At 60.9% G+C, this 27,739-nt stretch overlaps 1 protein-coding gene and 1 long non-coding RNA gene across 3 annotated transcripts; one reads left to right on the forward strand and one right to left on the reverse strand.

The window, feature by feature from the left end:
- Positions 1–9,252: 9,252 nt before the first annotated feature.
- On the reverse strand, positions 9,253–27,635 carry ATG2A (autophagy related 2A). Of its 2 annotated transcripts, none has more exons than XM_037053141.1 (41): positions 27,361–27,635; positions 25,173–25,335; positions 24,897–25,049; positions 24,695–24,797; positions 24,159–24,294; positions 23,917–24,015; positions 23,527–23,623; positions 23,271–23,435; positions 23,028–23,168; positions 22,341–22,578; positions 22,114–22,258; positions 21,924–22,016; positions 21,363–21,521; positions 21,015–21,258; positions 20,686–20,782; positions 20,408–20,567; positions 19,418–19,560; positions 19,181–19,326; positions 18,923–19,080; positions 18,350–18,500; positions 18,015–18,214; positions 17,857–17,937; positions 17,621–17,727; positions 17,445–17,537; positions 16,407–16,477; positions 16,118–16,194; positions 15,446–15,610; positions 15,170–15,296; positions 14,874–15,088; positions 14,116–14,324; positions 13,744–13,879; positions 13,110–13,316; positions 12,767–12,868; positions 12,593–12,677; positions 12,358–12,505; positions 12,207–12,279; positions 11,927–12,009; positions 11,540–11,661; positions 11,231–11,385; positions 10,015–10,167; positions 9,253–9,934 (listed from the first exon to the last, which is right to left on the reverse strand). In XM_037053141.1, the coding sequence occupies exons 1-41, from the start codon at positions 27,529–27,531 to the stop codon at positions 9,698–9,700; spliced, it is 5,808 nt and encodes a 1,935-aa protein (XP_036909036.1). In that variant the 5' UTR covers positions 27,532–27,635; the 3' UTR covers positions 9,253–9,697. The 2 variants fall into 2 exon arrangements, with proteins under 2 accessions (XP_036909036.1, XP_036909035.1); XM_037053140.1 differs by having other exon boundaries at positions 15,440–15,610.
- LOC118991696 (uncharacterized) lies at positions 25,711–27,436 on the forward strand. The gene is made up of 2 exons (XR_005067462.1): positions 25,711–25,960; positions 26,527–27,436. It is a non-coding gene; the product is annotated as an uncharacterized LOC118991696 (long non-coding RNA).
- Positions 27,636–27,739: the final 104 nt, after the last annotated feature.

Genomic DNA, 27,739 nt, shown 5'->3' on the forward strand with positions numbered 1-27,739 from the left:
AGCAGACTCCTTCCAGATGCCCTGGAGGGACACCGAGCCTGGTTAACGCGTGACTTCAGCGTTGGAGACTCTGGACTTCCGGCCCGCAGGCAGGCCCGTGAGCTGGCCCATGGCTGATGTTTCAAGCCACTAAGTTTGCAGTACAAGTATCGCCTGAATTTTGAAAGTTCACATTACATCACTTCCCTCTTACGAAAGACCTACATTAGTACCTGTTTTTAATAACCAAAAAAAAAATCCAAAGAGGATTTTCACTTTCACAAAAAAGGGAAAACAGTGTTCAAGGTTTGGCGGCGGGCACTACAGCGGCAGTGCAGACCCCGAGCTCAAGGTCGGCGTGTTGGTGGTATTTTAGGTGTTAGGCCTTAGTCTGTGCGATTGGAAGGTTATTTTGGGGTCTGGGACTGCTCAAAATGTTTTCACATCAGTTAATGGTAATTGCAAGAAAAAGAATGATAATTGCTTCTTTGTTTTACATCATTTCAGCTCATGAACGGTTTCATGGGAACACTCCACCTTCGAGTAGGACCCTGTGGTTTGCGGCGCGGCAATGGAAGATGACGACGGCGATGGACTCGTTGTCCATCAACCACTGACTTGATTGGCACCCCCGGAAGCCACTCAACAGGAGGCAAGAAGAAAATGGAAGGAAACTCAAATGATAGTGTGGTACCCATAGCCGGGAAAGCAGGCTTCAAAACCGAACACAACATGACCTGGCTTCACACACGCGCACACACACGCACGCAGGGTTCTCCACTGGAGGTGAAATGCTCCCTAGGGGACATTTGTCATTCTTGGGGGCCACAACTTGGGGGGTCCTGCTGGCACCTAGGGAGTAGAGCCCAGAGATGCCGTTAACCTCCTGCCATGCACAGAACAGCCCCCCAAATGAAGAATTATCGTTTAGCCCCAGTGCCAGTGGGGCTATACACGCAAACGCACACACTACCTACCAGCTACTATCAAGAGGGCAAATTGTACCGTCAAGTTCAAGTCCTAAAGACTGTGTCATCTTTAACAAGACACACGGTGTCTGAGGCCAGCTGTAATTGGGATGACAAAAGCCCTAGCTTGCAGGGTTAAATGTAAATTGCAGAGCGCAGAGCTGCGAAGTCAGCTAGCTCAAGCAATTACCAGAAATGTCTACAGGGCTCTCATTGCGTCATAGGAACTGGGGGAATTTCTGTTTACTTTTCTATATTGTCCACATTTTCTATCATGATTTATACTTAATTTTCTTAATTGCTGGGGGAGGGGAGGGAAAAACCGAGGGATATTTGACAAAACAACTGGCCTGTGCTCTTCAAAAAGGTCAAGTTCTTGAAAAACAGAGAAAGGTCGCCCTGGCCTGGCAGCTCGGTTGGTAGGAGCAGCATCCCAGCGTGCCAAGGCGGGGGGTTAGACCCCCAGTCGGGGCGCACACAAGAAGCACCCAGTGAATGTGTGGATGGGTGGGCCAGCAAACCCAGGTTCCTTCACACCCACCCCCTCAAATCAAGGGGGGCAAGCGGAAAAACAAAGGCCGAGGATGGTGTCAGATTAAGGAAGTCTGCAGAGACCCGACCCCCAAATGTGAGACGTGATCCCAGTTTTATGGGACAACCAGAGGCATCGGAAGTGGCCGGCATGTCAGATGATCGCATTGCGCCACTGCGGCTTGGCCTGAATGTGGCAACACGTCCTGGTTGTGGAAGAGCTGTCATTTTCTTAAGGGATGCGTGTTGAAATATCTAAGGGTGAAGGGTCATGACCTGTCTCAGATGGTTTAGAAATATGTGTGTGTGTGTGTGAGAGAGAGAGAGAGGGGAAGCAAATATGGCAAAACATGAACTATCAGTGACCCTGAATGAAGGGGATGTGCGTGTTCATCACAGTTTTCTTGCAACGTTGCTGAAGGTTTCGTAATCGTCACAAACAGAGAAGAAAAGGCTGTTAACAAGATACCCCTCCTTGGGGCACCAAGCGGCCTGGTCCAATGTTAGATTTTCGTCCTCCTGACCCAGCGGGACCGAAGTCTATTTATAGTAAAGGGATGAATCAACTGCACTCTGTCCACATCAGGGAACGCCAGGCAGCAGGGAATGAACGTGAGCAAACCATGGGCTCCAGCAACCAGACGCATTGGCCAGACATGGCAGCAAGATGCATTTACGCAATTAAACAAACAACGGTGGCCTGGACGCGGTGAACGCACCGCGCTGGGGCTGCTGTCCTGTCCACGGGTAGCAGGCGGCAGAGAAAGGCAAGGAGGTGTCACCACAAAGGCCAGCACCCTGCATACCTGCGGTGGGGTCACCTGGAAGGACACACCTGCGGGGCGCTGCAGTGTGACTTTCTTTTTCTTCATTTAAGTGGTACTTACACAGGGACTGACTTTGGAATTCTACAAATATGGCACCACACGTTTATCCTTTATGCACCCATGGCAGCTGTAGACGTCCCAGCAGGAGCCCCACTTTGTGCTAGGTGGGCACTGAGCGCCTGACACCTGCCTCTGTTGTGGCGCTGACTGTGTCCCCGCTGGCCTGTGGGGTTGCGGGAGGAGGCCTGGGGTCCGGTGGGGAGGATCACCGGGCACAGCACCCGCGGGATCCGGCTTGGGGCGCCCTCTGGTGGTGGCTACAGGGAGTAAGGCTTACAGAAGACCCGGCTGCCCTGGTCCCAGCCTCCGTCCCCTTGCGGCACCTTCGTCCCCATCATTCCTTCCTCCCCCAACGCTCAAGACCTCTTCCTGGGCTTTTCACTTCAGCAAAAGCTGAACTCAGACTCACCTCTCTCAGGAAGCCTTTCCCCATCAGGGCCTCCCAGTTCTGACCACTCCCGTCTCCCCGCACGGGCTTTTCTTTGCAGTTGGGACTCAGTTCACTTGCTCACACTCTCAGCCTCCGGCCACCTCACCGGTCCGTGGCGATGGCAGTGAGGAGTGACCGCCGGTGTTTACTGAGGCCCCGACCTGCCGGCCGTACCGCACTGGTCGCTCCTGGCCTCTGGTGCCCCTCCCTCCAGGCGCTTCAGTCCTGCACGTGGTCCGCCTTTCAGCACGAGTTTTATCTACCTATTAATGTATTTTCTAACATGACCCTCCTCTCTGCTCCTAAAGCCCTCACAACGCAATAGTGTCCAAAGTCCTTCCATAGCCCCAGTCTGAAATACCCAGAGTGGCTGCAGACAGTCTCCTAAGTCACCGTGAATAGGTGGCATGATTCAGTAAATGGTGTCGTGGAAGTTGGCGAGCTGTTGTGGAATTACAGGGAGATCTCAACATCATGCCTCATCGCACAAATTACGGTATAGTTTTCCTTACTTCATTCTAGCTGGTCCTGCTTAATTTTTTAGTTTCATTTTTGCCATTGCCATTTAGTCCCCTCAGACTCCCTTAAGGACCTCTGTTTTAAGGACTCTTTCATCAGTCCGTGCATTCAGGGAGACACGGGACCTCGTTCTGTCCTTATCTTAGCCCTCTGGTCGTCCGGATCCCCAGCTTTCTCCTGCTCTCACCCTCACAGCTGCCTTTGCCTTGACTCCTCAACAACCTCATTGCATTTCACACAATCCCTGGAAACTGCTCTCCCTGGGCCTCACCTGGCTCAGTCCCCCTCTCCATCTCCAAACATGCCCCACTGAGCCCCGCCTGCCCACTCTCCTCCTGGGACTTTGCAGGGGCTCCCTGTTGCCTGAAGAACAAGCATGTGCTCCAGAACGTGAGATGGAAAGGCCCCGATAGGGTCCCGGCCCCTCTCTCCCAAATGAGAAAAGAAATAGAACGTTGTCCCCTGTTACCCAATACCCCACCGGGCCTGAGACAGACTCTGCCATTCAAATACATGACGTTACCAGGTGGGATGTGTAGAGACAGACGTCAGAGGAGAATGTAAGAAGAGTCAAATGGATCCTCTCTGGGTGAGGTTCAGTTCGCATTTATTAAGCACCCACTCTGCCTGTCTCTGAGGCTGCAGGAGACAAACAAACCAGTGGCTGCGGCTCCCAGGAGCTGGCAGTCTGGGGGAACAGCCAGGTGTTCACTGTGGGGTGCAGTGGGGTCTGTCAGAGAGGCCACAGAGCATTATGGGAGCCAGTGAGTGCGAGTCTCGAGGGGGAGTAGGAGCAGGATCCAGTCTAGGAAAGATGTGCACAGGCCCAGGGCCTGCTGGGAAAAGACCGCAGGTCAGGGCAATCGGGTCAGAGGGAGGCCTTGCTCCCCTCTGGGTAGGCCTTGCTCTGAGGCAGGACACAGACTCTGAGAGCTGTCACAGGCTCTTTGGAGGCAGGTGTGGGAGGGACCCAGGGCAGGGGCGGCTGCCTGCCATCCCCTGCACCCGAAGCCAGCACCCTGGGGGTGAGTGTTCCGGCCCCCAGTGTATCTAGAACACCTACAGGCTGGGCCCCGTCCCCCACCAGGGAGGATGAGTGAGTCATGGACTTTACCCTCAAGGAGTCTGGGACCAGCAGGAGGATAAAGATAAGCGCACAGAACTCTCAAGGAACTAGATAAGGGGCGGCTGGGAGAGGCCCACGGAGCTGCTGCGGCGGGGAGGTGGGGGAGCAGGTCCTGGAGAGACCTGGAAGGGCCTCGGCAGAGGAGTGGGGCCCAGGAAGCCAGAGCTGACGGGCTGTGTGAGCGCAGCAGCACGGGGAAGGGACAGTGACGGCCATGCCATACAGAAACTGGAGCAGGAGAGGCCCGTCAGCGGCACCGGGTCCTCAGAGGGAGAAGGTCCCCCAGCTCCGTGACTTCAGTCAGTTGTTTGTGTTCCCTGAGCCTGTGTCCTCGTCTCCCGGAGAGGTCCAAGGAGTCCCCATGCAAGGCGGCCAGAGCGGCTCCTGGCACTCGGTGCCCGTCGGGGCTCAAGGAGGGGCTCAAGGAGCATTTATTCCTAGGTCTGAGTTTCCCGTTTTCAAATTTCTTACCAGCAGGATAGTGTTCATTGTGTCCAAATGAAAAGTCCCCAGAACCCCACTGTATGAAAGCCAGGCCAGTGTGGTATGCCCTGACCCGTGAGACTCAGTAGGTTGAGTGTCGTACAGCAAAACCAAAGGTCGTGGGTTTGATTCCGGGTTAGGGCACATGCCTGGGTTATGGGGGTCCGTCTCTGGTCTAGAGGCAAACCGATGGATGTTTCTCTCACACATTGGTGTTTCTCTCCCTTTCTTTCTCCCTCCCTTCCCCTCTCTCTAAAAATAAATTAATTAATTTAAAAAACAAAGAAAGCCAGGCAGGAGTGGAGTGAGGCTGTTGGAGAAGCTGGGGCAGGGGTGGGGCCAGGGTCCTGTCCACCCAGCTCCTCCCCCCCCACTCCCACCACAGCTGGGCCTGGGGAGCTGGGGCTGGGGGTGGGGGCCGTGGGCAGGGGGATGGAACTGGCCAGAGAAAGGAGAGAGGGGAGAACAGAGGGGGCTCAAGCACAGACTGGGCCGGAGCTTCTGGCCCCTTCAGCCACACTGGGTGTTGGTGGTCTTTCTCAGGGTGCAAGAAGGAGGCTCCGGATCTGTTTCAGCGGGTACCCAGCACACACCCTGGCTCCGCCTGGGTGGGGGCCAGGCTCACAGGCAGTGGGGAGGACCGAAGCCCTGAGTGAGTACAGTACCCAGGGGAGGCGCTGGGTCCTGCGGGTGCCTGCGTAGGCACTCAGGATCAAGGGGGACTCAGGGAGGCTTCCTGGAGGCAGCAGTGCTTCAGCCGAATTTGGAATGGTTAGTAAGAGTGAGCCTGGCAAAAGAAAGCTGGGAAGGGGCTCTCAGGCAGAGGGCACAGCATGGGCGAAGCCCAGAGGCACGTTGCAGCAGATGCTGGTGGGGACCTATGGCAGTGCAGGCTCACCAGAGGGGAGCCGAAAGGTGGGGAGGAGGCACTGGGCCTTCAGTGCTGCTCAGGGGCGGCAGCTCCCCACTGCCCACTGGACGCCCCTGGCCCCGGCTCCCCCCGCGCCCCCACAGGCCCTGGCAGCTGGCATTGAGGCAAACATACCTGTGACCTATGGAATTGGCAGCCAGAGGGGAGACGAGAGCACTGGCTGTCAATTCATAGGTCAGAGCCCTGTGCACTCGGTCTCGGCAGCCTGCTGACGGCCTGCCTGCCACTCTGTGCCGGCCCGGGCCTGGGCGCACAGCCACGGAGTCCCTACCGCTCTGCGGGGCGGCAGCCGCCTCGGCTCCTCTGTGGGGAAGGCCCCCACCCCTGATAACAGCAGCCCCACTGGAACCAGTGGGCACTTCCACATGGAGTTGCTGTTACAGGGGGTGGGAGCCACTTGGAGGTGGATCCTCTCGGGCAGAGGTCTGGCGTGTGCCCTGCGCCCACGTACCTGGGCCCTTGGGCGCTCGTGGTCCTGGGTCCATGGTCTTTATATTGAGGCTCCTTATCATCCGCGGCCCACTCCTTCTCTGGGCAAAGTCCAGTCTCAACCCCAGATCTGCCCATAAAGCTGGGAGTGGCTCTCGTTTACAGCTCCCAGGCAGCCTTTGCCCACTCTGACTCCCCACGCCCTCTGTCCCCAGGTTCCCTGTTTCCTCGTTTCTTTCCCAAGCAGAGCTGGGCCCCGGTCCCAGGGTTGGCTGCTGCGGCCTCCCTTCTCCACCCTTTGCCCACCCCTCCTGCCACAGCCGCAGGGCAGAGGGACATCGAGGGACTCTGAATGCCCAGATTCCTTAGGATGGCCCTGTAGAAACTGGAGATGAGACTGCGAGGGAAGGGTGGGGGTGAAGGGGCAGCAGAGAAAAGTGGGCACGTGAGGCAGAGAGGCTAAAAGAGAAACAGATGCGGGGCAGGCGGAGAACAAGAGTGAGACAGGGCAGAGGAGGGCGAGGTGGAAGGATGGGAGAACAGGGAACTTGAAAAGATGCCGAGGCCCTAGCTGGTGTAGCTCAGTGGATTGAGCACGGGCCTGCGAGCCAGAGGGTTGGGGTTCGATTCCCAGTCAGGGCACATGCCTGGGTTGCAGGCCAGTTCCCAGCAGGGGATGCATGAGAGGCAACCATACATTGATGTTTCTCTCCCTCTCTCCTTCCTTTCCCCTCTAAAGATATATAAATAAAATCTCCAAAAAAAATGTCGATACACAAACCTGCAGGCAGAATGGTAAGAGCAGGATTATCGGCAACCACCCATCTGGAAAAACACTTAGCACCTTGGTGGCCTGGGAGCTGGGTGACCTTGAACATGTGGCTTGACGTCTCTGAGCTGCTGCTGGTTCCCCATAGGCACTCGGCGCTCCACGGCCTGTGAGGCTGTCCTGCACTCTAGCCTAGGCGGGTGAGGGGCCACCCTTCCTTCAACTTCTGGGTCCATTCCTTCCATAGGGAGAGGGAGGGGCTGCCGGCTGGGGTCCCTGAGCCGACGGCCGCCAGGGAGCAGACCTTTTTCTGTGAAGTGTTTTCTCCTCTCTCCAGAGTGGCTCTGGCCCAAGAGGCTTCAGTGACAGATTCCAGGGCCAGTCCTGCCACAGGGACATTTCAGAGATCCCAAGGCCTCTGGAGAAGAAGAGGAGCCGGGACTCGAGGAGCTTTGAGTGGACTTGGGCATGCCTTCCTTTCCTGGAAGTGGGGACTGGCCCAGAGAAGCAGAGGAGGCTGCCTGAGGTCTGTGCTGCCTGCCTGCCACCTCCCTGAAGCAGTGTCCTCCCAAAGTGCAGTCACGGTGAGGTGGGGGCCCCCAGGCAGGAGTCCCCTGCGTGGGGGACAGGACTGTGGATGAAGACACCGGAGCTAGTTACCTGCCCCTAGCCTGGCAGGCCTCCTGTGGATGCCCGGGCAAAACCGTGTGCCCGACCTCATGGAAGCAGCGGGACACAGGGATGCCACCGTCCAGAGGGAGTCTGGGTCACTCATCCCACCGGGGAAACTGAGGCCCAAGAATGATAGAGACTTCCTGGGACCACCCAGCTATTGCCTAGAACTCCTTTCTTCCACCAAAGGGGAGGCTGGGCTGAGTGCCCTGGAGCAGAGGGGCTGTGGGGTTCCAACCAACTGGGCAAGCTCTTACCTGGGTGCCTGGCTGGCCCTTGGGGTGTAAGGAGGAAGTGGGGACGCCCTGGGCCCAGCGCCTTTTGAGCCGTTGGCCCAGCCCCTGGCGGCAGTTAATGATTATCCTGCTGTCCGTCAGCATGGGTCACCAGTGAGGTTCGAAGGGCAGGGAACCCTGGACTGTGCCCGGGCAGTGGGGGCGGGGGGCAGCTCCAGGAAGCATCTGCCCCTCTTGGTGGCATCAGATCCCAGCCGTCCACAGCCCGGTGCCCCCCTGGGCCCTCCCCCTGCAACTCCTGGTCTTGGCCTGCTGCCCCAGGTATCCAGGGACAGCGAGAACCCCGGGTCCACCAGGACAAAACTTCTGCCCTGTTCACAGGGTGCCCATGTCTCCCTCACTGAGGAGACACCAGAGACACCGGGGGGGGGGGGGCGGGGGGAACTTCTGTTAACCAGAGGCCCTCTGACAGCCTCAGCAAGGTGAGGGTTCTCTAAGTTCGTGCCTCAGTCTCCCCGTGGGCTCACCTGTGTGGTGCTACTGGAGGGTGGGGCAGGCGGGCGATCTGAGCAGCCCCCGCCCCCCGTCCTCAAGAAATGACGTGTGAGAGAGAAGGGGGTGCAGACAATGGTTACCCTCCGGATCCCATGGAAGTTTCTGTGCAAACGGCACTGACAGGACCCCTTCCAGCCAGTGCCCCGAGGCTGGGACTCCAGAACAGAGCCTCCTGCTAATGAAGGTGGGGGCAACTTCCAGAGAGCCCAGCCTCCCAGGGGGTGCCTTGACTGAGGCCCCAGGTCCTCATAAGCTGGGCAGGGTTACCAGGAAGGACCAGAGGCCCGGAGATGCATGGCCTAGGGCCTCAGGTCATGTGGTCAGGTCTGAACCTCACCGGGGGACCTGTAACCCCGAGCTCTGCTCTGGTCCAGCATCCTCCCAACGGTCCCCTCACACCTGGCCCCAGGTGAGGCTGGACTCTGGGCTCTTGCCGAGAAATAGAGTCTGGACAAGGCGGCCTCCAAGGGCCACTCCTCCCCGCCCTTCACTCAGCTTCTGCCACACAGAAGAGGGACCAAGGTGGCAGCCCCTGGTGAGGGGAGGCACGGGGCAGCTGAGGGAAGGAGCCCGGCCGGGGCTGTGTAAGTAGAGGCCTGGGGAGGGTGGGTGTGGCCAACCCTGATGGTGACATAGGCGAGGCTGGGTGCGGAGCTGGGAATCTAGGCAAGTCAAGGTCAGGCTGAGGCCGAGCAGTGTGGGTGCACAGGGCAGTGCAGGTGTACAGGAGACGAGGCTGGCGGTGGGCACAGTTTATTCCACTTCACGCAGATGCTGACCCACACGCTCAGGAGCTTAAAGATAACGCACGAACCACACGGTGCCCGTGCCCCCACCTCTCCCAGAGACACAGACACTGGGCTGAGTGGGGTCAGCATCTGAGGGTCCACAAGCCTCCATCCTGGGACAGGGCAGTAGTGTGAGACCAGGCGGTGGTAGGGGCAGCGTCCTTTCCCCGCCCCCCAAGAAAAAGTGCAGAGACAGGGCCAAGGCCCCGGGCAGGGAGGCCCCACTCTGGCGGTTGGCAGCAGGAAGGCCAGGGGCAGGGTCCTTCGAGGTCCATCCTGAGGGCCCGCCACCATGCCGTGGGCACAGTTCACGGGAGGTGCGGGAGCTGAGACGCCATTGCGGTTGGCTGGGCATGTAGGCGAGCAGCGCCCTGGAGTCCTCCACACCCGGCGCTCAGTCCTGGGCTGCGTCTGCACGCCACTTGAGAGCGTGGTCCTTGTGCGCATCCGGAAGGATCTGGTTGCGCATCCCACCGAGCAGGTTGGATGTGGCCTCTGTGGCCAGGATGAGGGGCTTCACCACTGTCGGAGGCAGCTGGCGGATCACGCCTCCCACAGCCCCCGTCAGCCCCTTCTGCTCATGACCCCGAGATGCCACCTCACAGATGGTCTGAGCTGTGTCCAAGATGCCCTGTGGAAGTGGGCAGTTAGTGTGGGGGTCTGGGTGCAGAGTAGGTATGGGGTGACGGGGACAAGGCTGGGCTACATTACCTCTCGAACGGTATCATAGGCCTTGACCACACCCTCCCGGAGGTCAGCTGGCTGCTGGCCCTTGCGCTGCCTTCGCACAGAGCGCTTGTCCTGCAGGGAGCGGGAGATGGGTTCCGCCGGGGACAGGATGTCGTACACCGTCTCGGCGGTGGCCTGGGGGAGCACGGGAGACCCCAGATAAGGAGAGGTGGTCCAGGCAGACATGATAGAACCCCTGGGCCCCCAGTCCAGGGAGCCCACTGCTGCCCCAGCCCCAAACCTGTGCTGGCTCCAGGGGTCCTGCCAAGGTTCCCGCCAGCCAGGTCAGGGGGCTTCAAGTGGACTGGCTGCCTCCTCAGGGGCTGCCCCTCATGTCCTCCAGACCCCAACCCCCTCCTGCTGACCCCCACACCTGTCTGCAGTGCCCCACATGCAGCTTGCCTGGGCTGGGTGCACTGCCTGGCCTTGCCAGGTCTACAGAGCAGCCCTGCAGATTAGGGGTCCCTCTCACTCCCCACACGAACCAGGGAGTCCATCACCGAGTCTAAGCTGCCTTCTGTCCGAGACTCCCCTGTTCTCTGTGCCCAAGTCTCTCATCCAGCATCACTCCTTCCCACCAGGGCCCTTGCCTGGAGGTGCCGCCGCCCTCCAGGTGATGCCCTGGGGGAGCCCCCTCAGATGCTGGCTTATTTCTCCAGCCTCCTCTCTGGAGTCCTGACCCTGCCCTCATGGGGCTGGGTTTGCAGGGCCCAGAAAGCACCACGCTCCCCACATGTCACATGCTCACGCCCGCCTGTGATGACTGCCTGTAAATGCCTGCCTGTCCCGTCCCAGCCCTCACATCACGGGTTTACCACTCGACCTATAGCTGCCCCAGGACAGAGACCGGGGATCCATAGGGCCTAGCAAGGTGCAGGGCCTGAGTGAACCAGGGCCAGTCTGGGCCTTACCCTCCTGTCTACAAACAGGGCCCCCTTCCCTCCCCTTCAAGACTTGGCCGTAAGCAGAGACTCAGCAGGCTACGAAGCTTGGGGGGACACTCGTCCTCCTGCATGGGGACGACAGGGGGCCTCGGGAGACGGGCTATGGGTTGCCAGCCAGTCACTTGGCCTCTCCTCTCCGTGACTGTTCCTCATAAAACGTTCTGCACACTCAGACTACCCAGTCAGGGGAGCTTTGGGGACAAGATCGGACGCCAGGGCAGGCCCTGCCACCCTGCGGAGCTAGGCGCCCTCACCTGGATGGCCTGTACCAGCCGGTTGCTGAGTTCCAGGGCCGCAGAAGCCGTTGACGAGCCAAAGGAAGCGGCCCCCCGCTGCAGCCCCCGCATGAGGCGCCCGTCCTTCCTGTACTGCTCGATGGGCAGCCACAGCAGGTCCCGGAACCCTTGGACTGGGGTGGGGTGATGGGCTCGTCAGAGGTGCGAAGGCTGCACTGGCCCCCCCCCCCCACCTACTGTAGTACCTCCGGTACTCATTCCCAATGGCAGCTTCTAGGCTGCCCAAGGGTATGGCGGTTTCAAGAGTTCCCAGAGCCAGGCACTTACAGAGCTGGACAACTGAGTGCATGGGGCCAACGCCCCCCAGCAAGCCCGGCAGCTGGTTCTTGCGGATGTCCTGCAGCCACTCGTTGAGAGCGTAGCCCAGCACCTTGTCCACGCCCAGGAGTCTGGGAGGGGAGGGGAGAGGGGGGCAGGGTAGGGCAGAGCCACACACTGAGGGGCCACGGGGCTGGGTGGACCCGAGGTACCTCAACACTGCCCGAGGCCCCAGCCAGCCCTGTACAGGGATAACTGTGCCCATTTTACAGAGAAGAAATTGAGGCCCTGAAGGATCAATGTCTTGGCCAAGGCCACACAGCCAGTCAGGACCAGAGCAAAGGGGAGAGCAGGGCCCTGGGAGAAGCCAGAGTGCTGGGGGTGTGGAGCGCTCACCCGTGCCGACAGCAGAGCCGCTTCAGCTTCAGCTCAGAGCAGTTGAGTTGGGCCAGGCCGATGAGGAGGCCAGTGAATGTGCCCTGGGAGGCAGAGGGGTTGAGTTTACGTGGGGGAGCACAGCGGCCTGCCCAGTCCACCGGACCCCTCCTTGGCAGCCAGTGACACCTGGTACGAGCCCTGGCCTCCTGGCCCCCCAAAACCAGGCTACACCTCAGCAGAACGGGGACCCCAGAACGCCCAGGGTCCTCAGCTCCCCCACCTGATGGCCCCCACTTACCACCTGGTCCATGGTCACGTGCTTGCCATGATAATCCAGCCAGATGGGCACCTCAGACGTGAATCGGAACTCCCTGGGGGTAAGAGGGAGGGTGCTTTAACCACTGACCTGGCCCCGCCCAGCCCGCCCAGGGCCCCGCCCACAGCCTTACCTGAAGTAGATGGGCTGCTGCTCAGAGCCTTGCCCACCACCTGCAGCCTCCTGCACATCGTCAGGGGCCCCTACGCCCTCAGGCGCCTCTACACCCTCAGGTGGCCCTTCCTGGGGGCTGCTGGGCTGGGCTCGGGTCTCAGGGTGAGCTAGAGATTAGACAGACCAGAGATGGGCCCAGGGCCGGCTGGGAGGTGGAAGGCCAAACCCCGCCCCTCCCTGGGCCAGCCTCTCACCCTCGGCGGAGGCCTCTGCTGGGACCATGGGGTTGATGCCTGCTGCCAAGCTGGTAAAGAAGTCCCTAAGAAAGAGCAGGGCGTCCTGTGGGGGAAAGGGCGGGCCACAGGTCAGGCTCAGGGCTTGGCAGCAGGGGGCCTCACCTTGGGCCCGCCCACAGCCAGCCCCCTCACCTGGTCCACGTTGAGCCGCAGGGGCAACAGCGAGACCCGGAGACAACACTCGGGTCCACCCACGTTGGTCGAGGGGGCCACATGCAGGGCTTTGATGGTGAGCTGGGGACAAAGGGCGAATACTAGATGATCGCTGGGCCGCAGGCCCTGGGTTCCTGCCTGCCATGGCTCACCTGATCAAGTCTGCATCCACACAAGCTACCCCCTCAGCAGCTGGGCCACCCGGAGCACCCCCATCCCCCAGGCTCACAGACAACCCAGGTGAGGGTGAGCACACGCTCTCACATGCATGAAGACGTGGCCCCATCCCCTCCTGGCTGGGCGATGGGGCTGCCCGCAGTACCATGTTGGAGTGGGTGCGCCGTGGCATCCGCTCGCTGGTGTACATGTACAGGAACTTGTTGATCTTGGAGGAGGGAAGTCGGTCTCGGATCTCCAGGTCCTGCACGATGAACACCTGGCGCGACAGTGGCTGCTCCGCCAGCTCCTCGCCGGGGGCTGTGGGGCCTGCGGCTGGCTCCACCGGGTACACCTCATGCTGGAAGCTTACCTGGGGAGGCGGGGGATGGAGGCCTGAGCCATGCAGGCAGAACCCAGGAAGGGACGGAGGGTTTGCCCAGGACCCTACCCTTCCAGGCTCCCTTCCCGCATGTAGCCCCATCTCGGCGCCACGCCTGGTGGCGTCCCGGCCCCCTCCTGTGGCCACCCCATGGGCATTTCACACCCACGAGGTCACACTGAGCTCCTGATCTCCTCCCCCAGGTCCATCTGCTCCATCATCCTGAGCATAAACATTAGTTCAAGCCTCGCTCTCCAGCCTATCACCAGGGCCACTGGTTCTGCATCCGCGAAACACCTGCACAACCCACTCCACAAAGTGAGTTCCTATGGTGCGGGCTGAGCAGAAGGGATGAGGCGAGCAGCCACCGTCCCCCACCCGAGCTGGCCTTTTGCATCCCAAGAAGCTCCTCGCTCACCTTGCTGAGCTGGATCTCCATGAGGACCTGGTGCTGCCGCCCACTGCCCCCCTGCGAGCGCCAGGAGTTCTGGGGCCGGTTGGGGCCAGAGCCACGAGAAGGGGAGCCCCGGGGACCCGTGAGGCCGACTCTTGCCCTGGGAAGGATAGAGGACAGGCCAACTCAGCAGAACACCCTTTTCTCACCCCTTCCTCTTAGAGCAGGACTCTTGGCCTGTGGTGGGAAACCCTCCTCCGGGAGCTGGGGGGGATAAGGAAGGAGGAACTGAGGCCAGAGAGGCGAGGGTAGGCTCAAGGTCACCAGCTGCCAAAAGTCGGGTTGGACCCCAGCCCAGGCCCCATCGTCAGCTGCCACCTGCACTCTCTTCCTCACCTGTGGCCGGGGTGGGGGCCAAAGTCTCGGCCTCCATAGAGGTGCCAGACAAAGGAGACCTCGCGCAGCACCACCCGGGTGCTGGGCACCGGGAAGTGGGCAGGCGCCCGCAGCAGGTCCGTGCTGCCCAGCGGCCGGGAGAAGTGCCCGTCCTGCACGACAATTGGGCCTGGGTGCAGCTGCGTCACCACAGGCTCCCCGTCTCGGGGCTGTAAGGAAGAGACCAAGTGAACAGGTGTGGCCCAGAGACTCCCCCCTGACAAGGCCACCCTCCACCGGGTTTCCAGCCTCGGGCCTCCCCCATTTCTGCAAAAAATGACTCATGGGTCACTGTCCACACAGCCTGCGTCTACACATTCTGCCCAGGATGGGCCAAGTGCCCCTGCTCCTACTAGCCCTGTCTTTCAGGGACCTGGGTCTTGCTTGCATGTGACATTCCCATCGGTACTTGGAGGCCAAGAGGTCAGCACCCTTGCAGTCCGCACCCTCCCAACTAACCACCTGCCCACATCCTCCCTACTCTGATGTGCCATCCCTCTGCCCAGAATGCCACCCTTCTCTTCCCCTGGCAATCCACTAGCTCCTTCAAAGCCCAGAGTCAGGGCTGCCTCCCCAGGAAGACCGCCCCAGCCCCACCTCCCACAGGAGACCGACCCCCTCCTGCCTCTCCTATGGCTCCATCGCTACAAGGGCCTGAAACTATGCCACCCTCTCCCGCCACTGCCTGCCCTTCCTTGCCCAGCCTGCGCACCACACACCGGGACGCCTAGGCCAGGAGCATCAAGGATGCAGAACTCGTCACTGTCCAGAGTGTCTCCATCCCCGTCCTCTTCCGTTTCATCTTCATCAGTCTCTGAGAATGGCCCCAAACCGCCAGCAGGGACCCCAACAGGAGACGAGGGGGGCTGGGCCCCACTCCGCTCACCTGGGAATAGGTAGACTGACACGGGCGAGGCCTGAGGGAGGGGGCCACCTGTAGGAGAGAGAGCTGGTTTGGGGGAGCCTGGCGTGGGTGCTGGCTGCGTCCGCTGGCTCCAGAGGCCCCCTGGCCCACCTGAATGCTGGGTCAGCTCCCTCAGGTTGCGCTCAGTGTCCAGGAGAGCATCCGCCAGGTCCCGTTGGTTGATGAGGGCCGTCTCCACTGGGGGGCATGAGGACAGGGAGGCGGGGCTCTCGGAGAGCTGGACCAGGCAGGGGAGGAGCGTGAATGAGTGCCAGGGGGGAGGGGTGGGGCCCCAGGGGTGCACCGTGGCCAGGCCCCTGAGGGACCACGAGAGGGGAGGGGGCCAGGCAGGCTCTGGGAGCCTGTGCCGTCGGGTCTCACCTGTACCTTCTGGCCGGCAATCTCAGTGGGGCTGGGGGGCCGGGCAGGGGGGTGCAGGTCACCTGTGTTCATTACGTACTGCAGCAGGTTGACCAGCAGGGCGCAGGAGTCGGCGCAGCTGTGCATGTGCACCACGCTGTTGGAGCAGCGCAGCTCGAACAGCGGCTGGCTCTGTAGGGGCGGGGCAGGGCGGGGCGCCGTCAGCCCAAGCTCTACCCTGTCCATCCAGAGATGGGACAGGCTGGGTCTTCCCTGGGGTGGGTGAGCACACTGAGCCGAGGGTGGAAGGCGCTTGGCCCAGGGCTGCCCAAGGAAGCGGAGCTGGACCCCTGAGTGAAGGGCTTCATTAAACCTGACTCCTTTGCCCCTGACCCCAGCCAGCCAGGCAAGGCCTCCGTTTTACAGATGAGGAAACTGCCTCACTGCAGAGGCCCTGGCTGCAGCTGCCCTCTAGTGGCTGGCCTCCCACTGAGGGACACTCACAGTGGGCCTGGCCCTTCCCAACAGAGCCAATAACCACAACCCAGTGAGGGAAGGACATGCAGTGACCCTGACCTGCGCCCAGGCCCAGGGAGCAGAAGCAAAGAGTGGGTGTGTGGCGGAAGAGGGGCCCTCTGCAGGCACCTCGGCCCCCACACTGCTCCAGCCCCAGGGATTCTGGGAAACAGATGCACTCACCAGTTTGCCCCCAGTGCTCCCCTTCCAGGTTTTGATCACGAGCTCCAGGAGGTCAACATCCAAGACACAGACATAATCTGAAGCAGAGGACAAGAAACGTTCCTATTGCCTCCTCACACCCGGCCCAACACATGCGCCACCCGGGGGAGAATCGGGGTTTATCTGGGTGCAGCCCTCGAGTGCGTGTGGAGAACTGGCCACTGGGGGAGGGAGGACATGGGCTACACTGTGTGTGGCCGGGGCCCATGGTCCCTCAGAGGGGAGGGAGCCCAGCCCAGGCCCTGCCCACCTCGCCGCAGATCCAGGGTCTCCACCTCACACTTGTTGGACAGGTACAAGGCTGAGTCATCGAGGATGAACCTGGTGGGGAACAGGGCTGAGAAGGGCCCGGAGCCCCTGCAGGCGGCAGCTCCACGGGAGCCAGCCAGGGCGGGGCGCCCAGAGACAGGCAGAGGGACACCCAAAGTGGTCCCAGGCCCACGAGACCCTGGTGTGAGCCCCCTCTGGCCTGGGTGTGTGCTGCGGGGAGAGCGGGCCTGGTTTCCCGTGTTGCGGGCCCAGATCCATCTGTTGCCCCAAGTACTTCTAGCTCCTCCTCCAAGTCTGGGCCTCACAGCAGCTCAGGGAAGGGAGGGCCCTGTTTTCCCCTCCTGCGTTCGTTGGTCTTGTGAAATAAGCCCTTCTTTTAATGGCAGCATAACACAAGCCCCTTTCAAATATTTTAAAACGTAGCAATAAAAAGGACACGATCCCTAACCCCAATCCCAAATTCTGCTATACCTCTCCTTCCACTCTCTTTCAAGAAGCTACAGAGAGATGCTTGTGAATACCTGCTCATCAGTCTGTATTAAACATTTGTAGTTTCACATCGTACTTTTCCCAGTGAACACTACTATGGCACTTCTCCGTATCTGTCGATGTTGTTCTCTGACTTGACTTACACGCCAGGCGAGCCACGTTTACCGACTCAGGTTGCAATCTGGGGGCATTTGGACTGTGAGTCCTGGCTGTTTCGAACTGTGCCGTGGAGGCACCACATTCCAGCTGTTTCATCCTTCTACGCTAGCGCAGCGACCAGAAGCAAACTGGGCCCAGAGGAAGTGATCAGAACAGAGAGCACACACGCATGCCCGGAAGGCTCTGACCCCCTGGTCCGACCGCCCTCTAAGAAGGTGCATCCAATTCTCAGGGAGGATCATTACTCGAATGCACAGAAAGGCTCAGAGGGTGGCCTGAGGACAGAGCAGGCAGACAGCACAGGGGGCTGCAGCGGCAGCTCTAGGCAGTGGCAGCTGCAGTGCAGCTCGGCGGGGGGGGGGCTGCATACCTGAGCAGGAAAGTGGAAGTGTCCATGATGATATTACTGGACAGGGTGAAGGTCTCAGCGGTGATAAGGACTCGCACAGGGAGGTAGAGGGGCCTGGGGGTGACAATGAAGCTGGGGCAGGCTCCTCACACACACGCGAGAGCCTGCCCCCTGCCCCTGGCACCCAGCCTGGGTACCTGTAGTCCACAGCGCAGGAGAACAGGTGTGTGTGCAGGATGGTAATGACCGTCGGGGGCAGGTAGCCCAACACTGGGTCATCCAGCACATCTAAGAACTCCAACAGCTTTGGGGACCAGGTGGGAGAGGTTGTGAGGACAGGGTGGCCTCTTCCCCCTCCTAGTCCCCCACCCCAACCATGACACCAGCCTCCTCCCGGCCTTGAGACCTGTCTATTCATGCCACCCTCCCTCACCTGGGAGTGCCAGCTCTGTTCCGGTAGGGTCACATAGTGGCGTAGGGTGGCTCTGTGCAGCCTCAGTGTCACCAGGAACTCCTGGGGGTGGGACATAGTCAGTGAGGGGGAGCCCAGCTCTCCACACACCAGGCAGGCAGAAGCAGACATGGCTGTACCTTGACATTCTTGTGGGGGTCTAGGTGGATGCGCACAGCACTGGACAGCATATGAGGGCCTTGGCCCTGGCTCTTTCGGCCTGAGGCTCCCCGCTCGGTCACTCCTTTCTCTGATGGGTAGATGGTTGGGACCAGCTGCGCCGGAGGAGCAAAGGTGGGCAGCTCCAGGCGACTGGGCAGCAAGTAGTCCTCCATGGCCGCTGCAGAAGCATCTGGTGAGCCCCCTGACAAGCCAGCTGACTGCCCACTTAACTGAGGGCCCACATCCCTCCTGAAAGCCCCCACCCATCCGCAGACCCCGGAGACCCCTGACAACTGGCCCACAGCCCTCACACCTCGGTGGTAGAGCGTTGCCTTCTCGGCCTCCAGGCAGAAGTAGCCAAGTCCCGGCTGGCCTCGGTACTGCGAGACGTTGAAGATGGTGCCTTGCTCCACATCCAGCACCAGCTCCCCGTGCACAGCCTCCAGCAGCCTCCCGTCCTCGTCCTGCAGACAGAGCACATGGCTCGGCCTCACCAGCCGTGCGGAGCAGTGCCCAGGCCCTCAGGGGCAAGGAAGGGGCCCTCCTAGAGCCCTGGCCTGACGAGGATCAGCTCTGGCACCCGCACGGACTCCGCTGGAGGCCCTGGCCAGCAGTGTGTCTTGCCAGAGGGGAAGACTCGCCCCTGCCCAGTCTGCCTCCTAGCACCAAATGACGCCTTACATACAGCAGGTGCTAAGTGGCTGACAGGGCGAGGGAGGACGGGTGGGGTCCGATGAGTGCTGCTGGTGGGACAGGCCCCGCTCAGCCCCCCACTGCCCCGGGCCCATTTCCCACATTCCTAGCTCGGCACTGCTCACCCCGGTCTCAGTCCCCCGTCAACGGGGCCTCTGTGGTCGGGGGCTCACCTCACCGGGGCTGCCCTCACCTTGGTCTCACAGAGGGCCGTGACCCGGCCCTTCAGCACGGTCACCAGTGTAGTCAAGGTGCTCTGGGAGTGAGGACTTGGGGGCTCGGGGGCGGCCTGGGGGGCACCGGATGCCCCCACCGAGAAGAAGTGGGCATCCTCGTCATCCGAGTCGGAGTCTGAGGTGAGATCAAGAAGCCAGTGGGAAGGAGGCCTGGAAGGGCCGCCCCGGCCCTGCCCACTCTGGGGGCCCCAGACCCCGCCGGGTGGCCCTCCTACCCATCTTGAAGGCTGACTTGCACATCTTGAAACTGTCAGGCCAGAAGCCCGAAGGGCCCGAGAAGCCAGGAGGGTGAGCGGCGCGGGTAGAGGCGGGGGTTGGAAGCAGGTCTGCTGGCTCCCACATGAGCAGGTCATTGTTGATCCTGAGACAGGCAGGTGGAGGGCGCCGTGAGGGAGGCCGGCGCGGCCCCTGCCACAGTGCCCACCACAGCGCCCGCCCGCCCGCATGGTCACCTGTTGTAGAGGCTCTCGTAGACATCCTTGCTGGGCAGGAAGATGTGGGCACAGGGCAGGACCACTTCCACGCTGCAGCACGACAGCCTCAGGGCACGGCTCTGGAAGCTCCTCATCTCCTCAGGGTCTCCTGGGATCACCATCTACGTGGGGAGCAGGAAAGGCGGCTGAGAGGGGGCGGGGCCTGCCGCCGGCTCAGCAAGCGGACCCAGACCTGCCTCCTAACCACCTATCACTCACTCATTCTTTTTTTTCTCTTGAAGATTTATTTACTTCTAGAGAGGGAGGAAGGAAGGGAGAAAGAGAGGGAGAGAAACATCAATGTGTGGTTGCCTCTCACACGCCCCCAACTGGGGACCTGCCCTGTAACCCAGGCCTGTGCCCTGACTGGGAATCAAACCAGCGACTCTGGTTCGCAGGCTGGTGCTCAATCCACTGAGCCGCACGAGCCAGGGCCATTCGTTCACTCTTATTCACTCATTCGCAGGAGCCCTCTCCTGCTGGGATGGCAGCCTGCTCTGAGGGCCTCACACATCAACTCCTCTATCCTCAGGACAGGCCTAAGAGAGGTTGTTGTGCCCACTTTTCAGATGAGGAAACTCATCCGTATGTAACTCTCTGAGAGGTTAGGCCCCGAGCTGAGATGACACGGCTGCTGGGCAGCAGAGTCTGGAATGAGACCCAGACTTTCTGGCACAGGGGCCAGGCCCTTAACCACCTCTCACTCAACCCTCATCACCTTCAGAAGAGAGGGTCCCAAGGCCTAAACATACAGTACCAACGCGTGACTGATGAGACAGGGCCCTCACCAGCACCCTCGCTCCTGGGCCCCACAGGTTGGGTTGCTTTCAACTCCCCTTTGAATGAGATGATGAAAGAGACGAATTTTTCGCTGGTGCTGGGTCACATCACCTGGGGCCCCAGGTAGTCCTTTTCCCCAGCCCACAGCCACCACGTGGCTTCCAAAGACCCAGGGCCTCCAGACCTCACCTCCTCGGTCTCATACATTGTCCTCTTGGAAGAGAAGGGCGAGGGCTCGGGCTCCTGCAGCTCACAGGGGCTCTCAACAGACAGGTCCAGCTCCTGTGCCTTCTCTGGGCCCACTTCCCACTGCGTGCTGCCGATCTGGGGGTTCAGGGTCACCACTACCCTGCCGGGCACAAGCCTGTCACTGACAGGTCCCCTGAGCCCGATTCCAGGTGGCCTCACGCCACCCTCAGGAGCAAAACCCCCCTCTGCCGTTTGCCCCTGCCAGAGCCCCCACTTACTGGGGCAGGAAGTATTTTCGACCAGGGCTCTTGGGATCCAGGGCTTTGGAGACTCGCAGGCAGGGTACAGGTGGCTTCTCTCCATCTTCATAGGTGCCTGGAGGGGAGGGGGAAGAATGGGGACGGTTATTGCTGCCTGTTTCCATTTCTCCCTCCGTGCCACACGGAGTCAGCGGTGGCTATCCTTTCCTGTCTACAGACCCACGCTCTCTCACGCAGCAGCCCAGGGACAAAGGGCCCGCCCTGCCTACTCCCCCAAGGCCCATCTCTGCTGGAGGCCAGGCCAGAGCCCCTGCCCCAGGTGCTGTCTGTTTCCCAAGGGCTCTTACCGTGTACATCAGAGCAGGTAAGTTCCAGGCGGGTGGGGGTTGGGGGGCCAGGCCCACTGCTCAACTCTGTCCGGAAATGGGGCTCACTCAGTTCCAGCCGCAGCTGCTCCACTCGAACAGCCTGGCCTGCCCAGGGATCCCTCTCAGGCCGCAGGTCGGCAATGGGGAAGCGCAGCTGAAGTGTGGCCCGGGGCGCTGATAGCCGCACCACTGTCTGCTGCTCGGCAGCTGGCGGGGACTCTGTCTGCGAGAGGGTGCAGGGGTTACAGCTGCTGCCAGGGCCCCCACCACGGTGACCACGAGCCACAGGGCCTGTTCCCCACTCCCAGCCCTGGCCAGGCACCTTACCAGCAGGCCGGCGGGTGCCTCGGGAGGGGTTAAGGAGGCCAGGTGCCACAGGGCAGCGAGCCGGTCCAGGGCCCCCAGCTCCACATCTGCCTGGAAATCGGCCAGGTCCAGGGCCAGTTCTGAGCGGCAATGGCAAGTGGCTGTGCGCCGGGATCGGCTCTGAGGTTGAGGGTGTTCAGGTCAACAAAGGCTGTAGGGTGGGTGAGGGCGGGGCGGGAAGGGGTCCCCTTGGGCAAAACAGAGAGGCCTCCCAGGTGGTGGTGAAAAGCGCTTGGGCAGGGGACTCAGGAGGGGACCAGGAGACCATCACCACACTGCCGAAGGTAGATACCCTGCTTGTTCAATAAAAGCCATCCATGAGTCACCACACCCAGCCCTGGAGGTTAGTGGGCGACCATCCCGATGAGCCAGGGAGGGGTGCCCAGGGGTCCTCAGGTGGGGAGGTGTGCTCTGCTTGGAGCAGGCCAGGGAGGTAGCAGAGGAGACTGGGACTGGGGGTGTGGTGTCAACACACTATGAGAAGCAGCCAAGGGTCTTTAGGCCTAGAGTGGAGTGTGTTACCTTGGGCACACGGCGCAGTGTCTGCGTGTGGCGCAGGTGGGCACAGGGCTGAGCCGAAGCCTGGGAGCCCTGGCTGCTGGGGAAGCTCAGGATCTGGGGTGGGACGTGAAAGGTGAGAGGTTCAGGCCAAGCCCTCACATCTACCCCAATCTCCAGGCCCAGGCCGCACACACTCGCTGCTGGCCCTCACCTCCGTGTACTCAGGTTTCGAAGTGCCCCTGGGCCACAGACACTCCAGCACTTCGAGCTGCCCGAAGTGCACTTCCGTGCTGGTGGTCCGGCGGCCCCGGCCGGTCTGCAGCTCCCAGGACAGCTGCACAGCTGCACCCGTTAGCCTGCAGGGAAGAAGCTGGGCATCAGGCAGGGGACTGTGAGGCTCAGGGAGTCTCTACTCAGGCCCCTGCCTTGGGCTTGTACCGAACATGGCTACAGGGACAGGCCCTCTGGAAGCGCAGTCGGAGATGGTGGAAGTCACGGGAGCCGAAGGGCCCATCCTTGGCAGCATCAAACTCAGCAAAAAAGTGGGTGGTGAGGTCAGGCGGTCCAGAAGACGGGGCGGATGTCTCAAGCAAGGTCAGGGTCATACCCCCCAAGGTCATCTTCAGTAGCGAGTCTGGGCGCATGGTGTCCGGATGGGGTGTGAGGGCCGTCTTGCCTGAGGGGACAGAGGCTTCACCAGAGGCTCCCCAGAGTTCAAGAGCATCCCTGCCCAGCGGACTGTGGCTCTGGGAAGAGGCTTGGCCAGGCATTGAGTCCAGGCTCAGTTCAACCCTCGCAAGGGAACTTCAAGGACTGCAGGTGACAAAACACTCAAACCAGTCCCGTACACGTACAAGCTCTCAATAAATGGCTAAAAACACATAGCCCACAGGTCATGCCTGGTTACCCTCACTTACTGGGAGGGGAAAGTGTGTCTTGGAGAGTGGAAGTGCTCATCCAAGTTCACTGACTCTGGAAGCCAGGTTTTGTCCGTTGTATCACCAGCCTCCCCCAGAAACCAAGTCACCCATGGTGGACCTTCAGGTACCACAGAGGGCCTCCCACATACATATGGCATCACAGCACCGAGGCTGCTTCCTTTCTTTCTGACTCTGGAGCACTCACCCGTGGGGTGGCCCTGGGCAGGGAGCTGGCGTGGGGTCACGTCACTGTGCACGGAGGAGCCCAGGTCTACGTCGGAGAGGGAGACCTCAGACAGGGCGGAGGTCACGCTGCTCGTGAGGCCCGCCATGGAGAAGAAGAGGTCTGCGGGCCAGGTGAGAGCATCAGGGACAGTGGGCTTGGCCCCCCTGACTCCTGTACCCACACTGGCCACCCCGCCAGCCGCCGGCCTGGCCCCACACCCACCAGTACTGTCCAGGTTGACAAGCGGGTTGGTAAGGGGGTCAGGACTGAGGGGCTCGGTCACAGCCCCTGCCTGTAGCTGCTGGTTCAGGTCCTGCTCGATCAGCCACAGGTCTTCAGCACCTAGTGGGCGGCTCTTGTTCAGCTTGTCGTCCAAGGCCTTAGGGTCTACAGTGGAGGACACTTCCTGGCATCAGGCCAACCTGGCCGACCCCTCTCCAGCAGCTGTCCCACCCCCTGAATTGCCCAGAGGCCTCACCTGCCAGACTCATGGCACCGAGCAGTTCCTGAAGCTGCTGGAGCTGCTGTGGGGTTAGGAGCAGGTGCAGGGAGCCCAGCTGTCCGGCCACCTCCAGCTGAGGGCAGAGGGGGCAACCAGGGAGCCTATACTTGCCACCCAGGCCCCCCGAGAGCCACTACCCACCTGCCCTCAGCCTGCAGAGGAAGGATACCAGTTGCCAGGCTAAACTTTCTCACCAACTAGCTGAGTGAACCCTGGCTATGACCTCTCTGAACTTCAGTTTCTCCAGTTGCCCAGAAGGCAGCAACTTCCCCTACTTGACATCCCAATTTGTCCCGAGAAGATAAACCTGGCTAAGCACTCTGAGGTTGAGTGCGCCACCTCCTCCCCACGGGCCCAGGGACTCACCCTGGGGCCTGGGAAGGCCTCATTCTGCTTCAATTTCACTGTCAACTCCATGTACCCTGAGCAAGTGCCGATCTGCAAGGGGGGCTCTGGGGCACCTTCCTGGGAGGCAAGAGGATACAAGAGGGGAGGGGTCAAGAAGATGCCAACAAAGCTCATCAAAAGGGAGAGAGGGGCAAAAGGATCCAGGGCCAGAGAGGGCAGGGATTAGAAGAAAGAGACTGTGGGGATCGCAGTTGGCCCACCTGTGGGGGAAGCTCCTCGAAGTGCAGGCGGACCCCCGCCAGCTGCAGCAGCTTGTGCAGGAAAGCAGGAGGCTGGTGCACATCCACTGGGGGTGCCTGGCTTGGGTCCCGCATGGCCTCGTCACAGTATTCTAGTCTGGGGAGTGCAGAGTCAGCCGTTGTCCCAGTCAACCCAGGTGTGGAGCCCCTTCCCTGCACAGTATTCTGTTCTAGGGGTCTGGGGTCATGGAGCTGCCCATCGTAGCCAGACCGTCCTGGACCCCCAGGGCCAGTTCTTGGTCCTGGACCCTCTGCATGTGACCTGATGCTTGAGGGGTCTCTTTGCCACTCCACATCTGTACCACCTGGCCCCGGGACTCCACTCAAGGCTTACAACACAGCCCAGCACCTCGCTGTAGTCACTGTCCAGGCCCACGCAGACATGCTCTGCCACTTCCCAGGAGCCTAGGCTGGAGGTGGGGTCAGGACCAGGGCCATTTGTAGCCCCTCACACCCCCTCTCCCGCATGCCAGCCCACCCACCAGACTTGCGCCTACCTCTGCACATGGACTTCCACTGCCACGCCATGCTCCCCAACACCCGGGGAGTGCTCCACCCTCACGACAGTGTCCAGGAAGGTCACCCTGATCCTCCGCAGCACTGAGGAGTGAGGAGGGGGTCTCGGGTTAGGCAGAGCTGTAAAGGACAGGCAGAATTTCCCCTTCAGGGTAGCAGGGTGGACGGGAGGGCCCTGCTTACCAGTCTCGATGGTCTGGGCGAACATCTCCAGGCCCTCCAGGGGCTGTGGTGGCTCAGAGGGCTCAGGCAGCCCATCCCGTAGGCACTCCTGAGCCAGCTGCAGGCTCGTGGTCATGCACGAGGCCCAGCTCTGCGAGTCAGCAGGCCCCGGGCCTGCAGGTAGGAAGAGGATCTCAGGGCACGCACGTGCAGCCAGCTCCCGAGCGACCAGGCCCACTTCCACCGCTTGTTGTCCCACCCCCACCCCACCCCAACCTCAGCCTGCCCTTAGCCTACCTGTGCCCTGACGGGGCTGCAGGGTGAGCTGGAGGCCTGACACTTGAACAGTGCAGTGGTCAGTGAGCAGCGCAGCCCAGGGCACGGCCACCTCGATGGAGCCCACGAAGCCTTCCACCAGCTCCAGTGGCGATTCCATGGACTCCAGCACCTCGTTCACAGACTGAGAGCAGACAGGGGACAGACCTGGCTCAGGAAAACCCCACTCCGCCTGTCTCCCAGGCTGCTGCATCCTTCGTCTGCTCTGCTTTGGAGAGTACCCTTGCTCTCTCCGATTCTTACAATGCGATCTACGAGGTCCTACCTTTGCTCATGTGGACCCCCAACCCTCGCTGGGTCCTATCACTGAGTCACCCAAACACGCCAAAACTTTCAAACCAGAGGGAGAGCGGAAGGACAAAGTGGAGGGAGCCAGGTGGAGGACGGAAGGTGGAGGGTTCCAGGCTTGGGACCAGCACACTCAAAGGCCTGGCAGAGAGTGCACCAGCACCACACCTGTGCACTGGGCAGGCAGAGTTCACGGGAGTGTCCAGAAGAGGCAGGCAGGGGACGCCCCCTGACTCCAAACACCTGGTGTAGCTGTACATCTCTCTGAGGCACAGGCTGAGCACCCCCCCCCCGCCCCATTACAGATGGGAGAACAATACCCCCACCAGCCTGGGAGCTCCTGGAGAGTAGAAGCCCACCTGCGTTCCCAGTGAAACCCAGAGAGGGTCTCAATAAGCACTTGTTGGGTCCATGAATAAACACACCAGAAGGCCCAGAGAAATCAAGTCCAAACTCCTCATGTAACATCCACAGATGGGGAAACAGGCCTAGAGAGGAGAGGAGACTAGCCTAGTCACCCGATGTACTGGACCAATGTCTCTCTCCTCATCCTATCTCAGGGTCTCTAGGCACTAGGCTTCTTCCGAGGTCTTCAAGGTAGAGGTTGCAGGCAGAACAGCTGGGGGGAGCGGCTGGCTATTGGAAAAGCACCTGCACTCCACTAGGGCATAACTAGCTAGGAGCCAATTCAAACCCAACAGGAGGGCAGGGCTGGGTGCGGCAGGCGCGTTCCTTGGCACTGAAGTAGGAAGGGGCAGCTTAGAGGTCTGAGAAGGCTTCCTGCACTGGGACTCACAGGCAAGAGGCTGCCAGAAGGTGCCCCCTACTCTGGGCTCAGGGGACTTCTCTTATCCTACATTTGCTCAGGAAGACCTGTCCCTGAGGCCCGACTCTTCCTGCCCAGATTGTGCTGCAGCCAGCCACACTGCCTGCCCAGCCAGAAGACTGAGAAGCCCCTGCCTTCTGCCCTTCCAGGGTCAGCCCTGAGCTGATGCCTGTAATTGGTGGTTCCTTTGCAACCTTCCAGGTCAGCTGAGCTGTGAGTCACGGCCCCTCACTGCCCCCAGACTCACTTCTGATCCTGACCTTACTTCTCTCTGCCTCTTCACTGTCTCCCCAGCCTCCTTCCTGACAGGGGTCAGACCTCTTCGACCTTCCCTGTGGGCTTCCCTCGGGCTTCCCTCGGATGGGGATGTTAATTCCCAATCCCCTCCCCAAACAGCCACTTGGTCCCTCCCACTCTCCCAAAAGCAGGAAGTAGGCAGAAGCAGCAGCAGCAGTCACACGAGGTGTTGATCAACACGAGTGCTGACGCGGTTGTTGACATCAACATCCGGAGGCGAACCCCACCCACTGGGCCCAAGGCTATAGGGTCAGGAGGTCAGGGGACCTTTCCCACAGGTGTCCTCGGCAGGGCTCCAGACCCCTACCAGTCTCCCGTGACCAGCCGCATGGCCCCAAGTCTATACTGCCCTGGCCTGGTCCTACCCGAACCCCCTAGTTCCTCGGCTCCACTCCCTCCTCCCTCTTAGTCCCTCCACCACGCTCCTCAAAATCAAGGCCCCAAATTCAGTGTGCTTATTCTGGCTTTCTCCAGACAAGTGACATCCCTCTCCCCGGCCTCAGTTTCTCCTCCTGGGAAGTGGCCACCAGGAACCCCTTCCCGCCTAGGTTCTTGCTCTGGAGGCGATCAAACGGGTCCTTCTGACGCCTGAAAAGGGCCGGATTTCCACGGCCTTAACACTCCTAGTACCTGGTCCCTTGGCCCGTCCCTTTGGCCCGACCCTTTCTCCGGGAGCCTCAGGTCGTTGCGGCCCTGTGCCCCCCCACCTTCTTGCCGGGCTCGGGCCTGGCTCCTCACCCAGATCTCCAGGTGGATATCCCGCAGGGCAACGCTGCCCTTGTACAAATCGAGGCTGAGCTGGTCTAGGCTGAGGTGCTCCTGGAAAAAGTGACCCAAGTAGTGGTGCAGCAAGTAGCGGCAGACCCGCTCTTTCACACAGTTCGACCATGGCCACAGCCATCGTGACATCTCGGAGACCGCCGGGCCCGGGCCGCCTCAGCTCGCCGCCCGCCGGCGATCCCCGTCCGGCTACGCTGTTCACTAGAGCCTCGGGTTCGCCCCGCCGCTTCTCTCAGCGCCAGGCCGCGCCCCCGGGCGCTCAACCACGCCCCCCACGCTCACTGCCATTGGCCATTGCAAAGGGCGAGGCCTACTGATTGGCCTAGGGGGGTGGAGC

Source organism: Sturnira hondurensis, unplaced genomic scaffold (assembly GCF_014824575.4).
Source record: "Sturnira hondurensis isolate 20B ecotype Veracruz unplaced genomic scaffold, ASM1482457v3 Scaffold0007797, whole genome shotgun sequence".
Lineage (NCBI taxonomy): Eukaryota > Metazoa > Chordata > Mammalia > Chiroptera > Phyllostomidae > Sturnira > Sturnira hondurensis.

Excerpts from the sequence above, each read along its gene's own strand:
- ATG2A (XM_037053140.1), bottom strand. The coding sequence starts at position 27,531 with ATGTCACGATGGCTGTGGCCATGGTCGAACTGTGTGAAAGAGCGGGTC. Across the intron at positions 24,798-24,896 it reads CGCCCAGACCATCGAGACTG|TGCTGCGGAGGATCAGGGTG; the intron begins GTAAGCAGGGCC and ends CTCACTCCTCAG. Across the intron at positions 17,938-18,014 it reads ACCCCCACAAGAATGTCAAG|GAGTTCCTGGTGACACTGAG; the intron begins GTACAGCCATGT and ends TCCCACCCCCAG.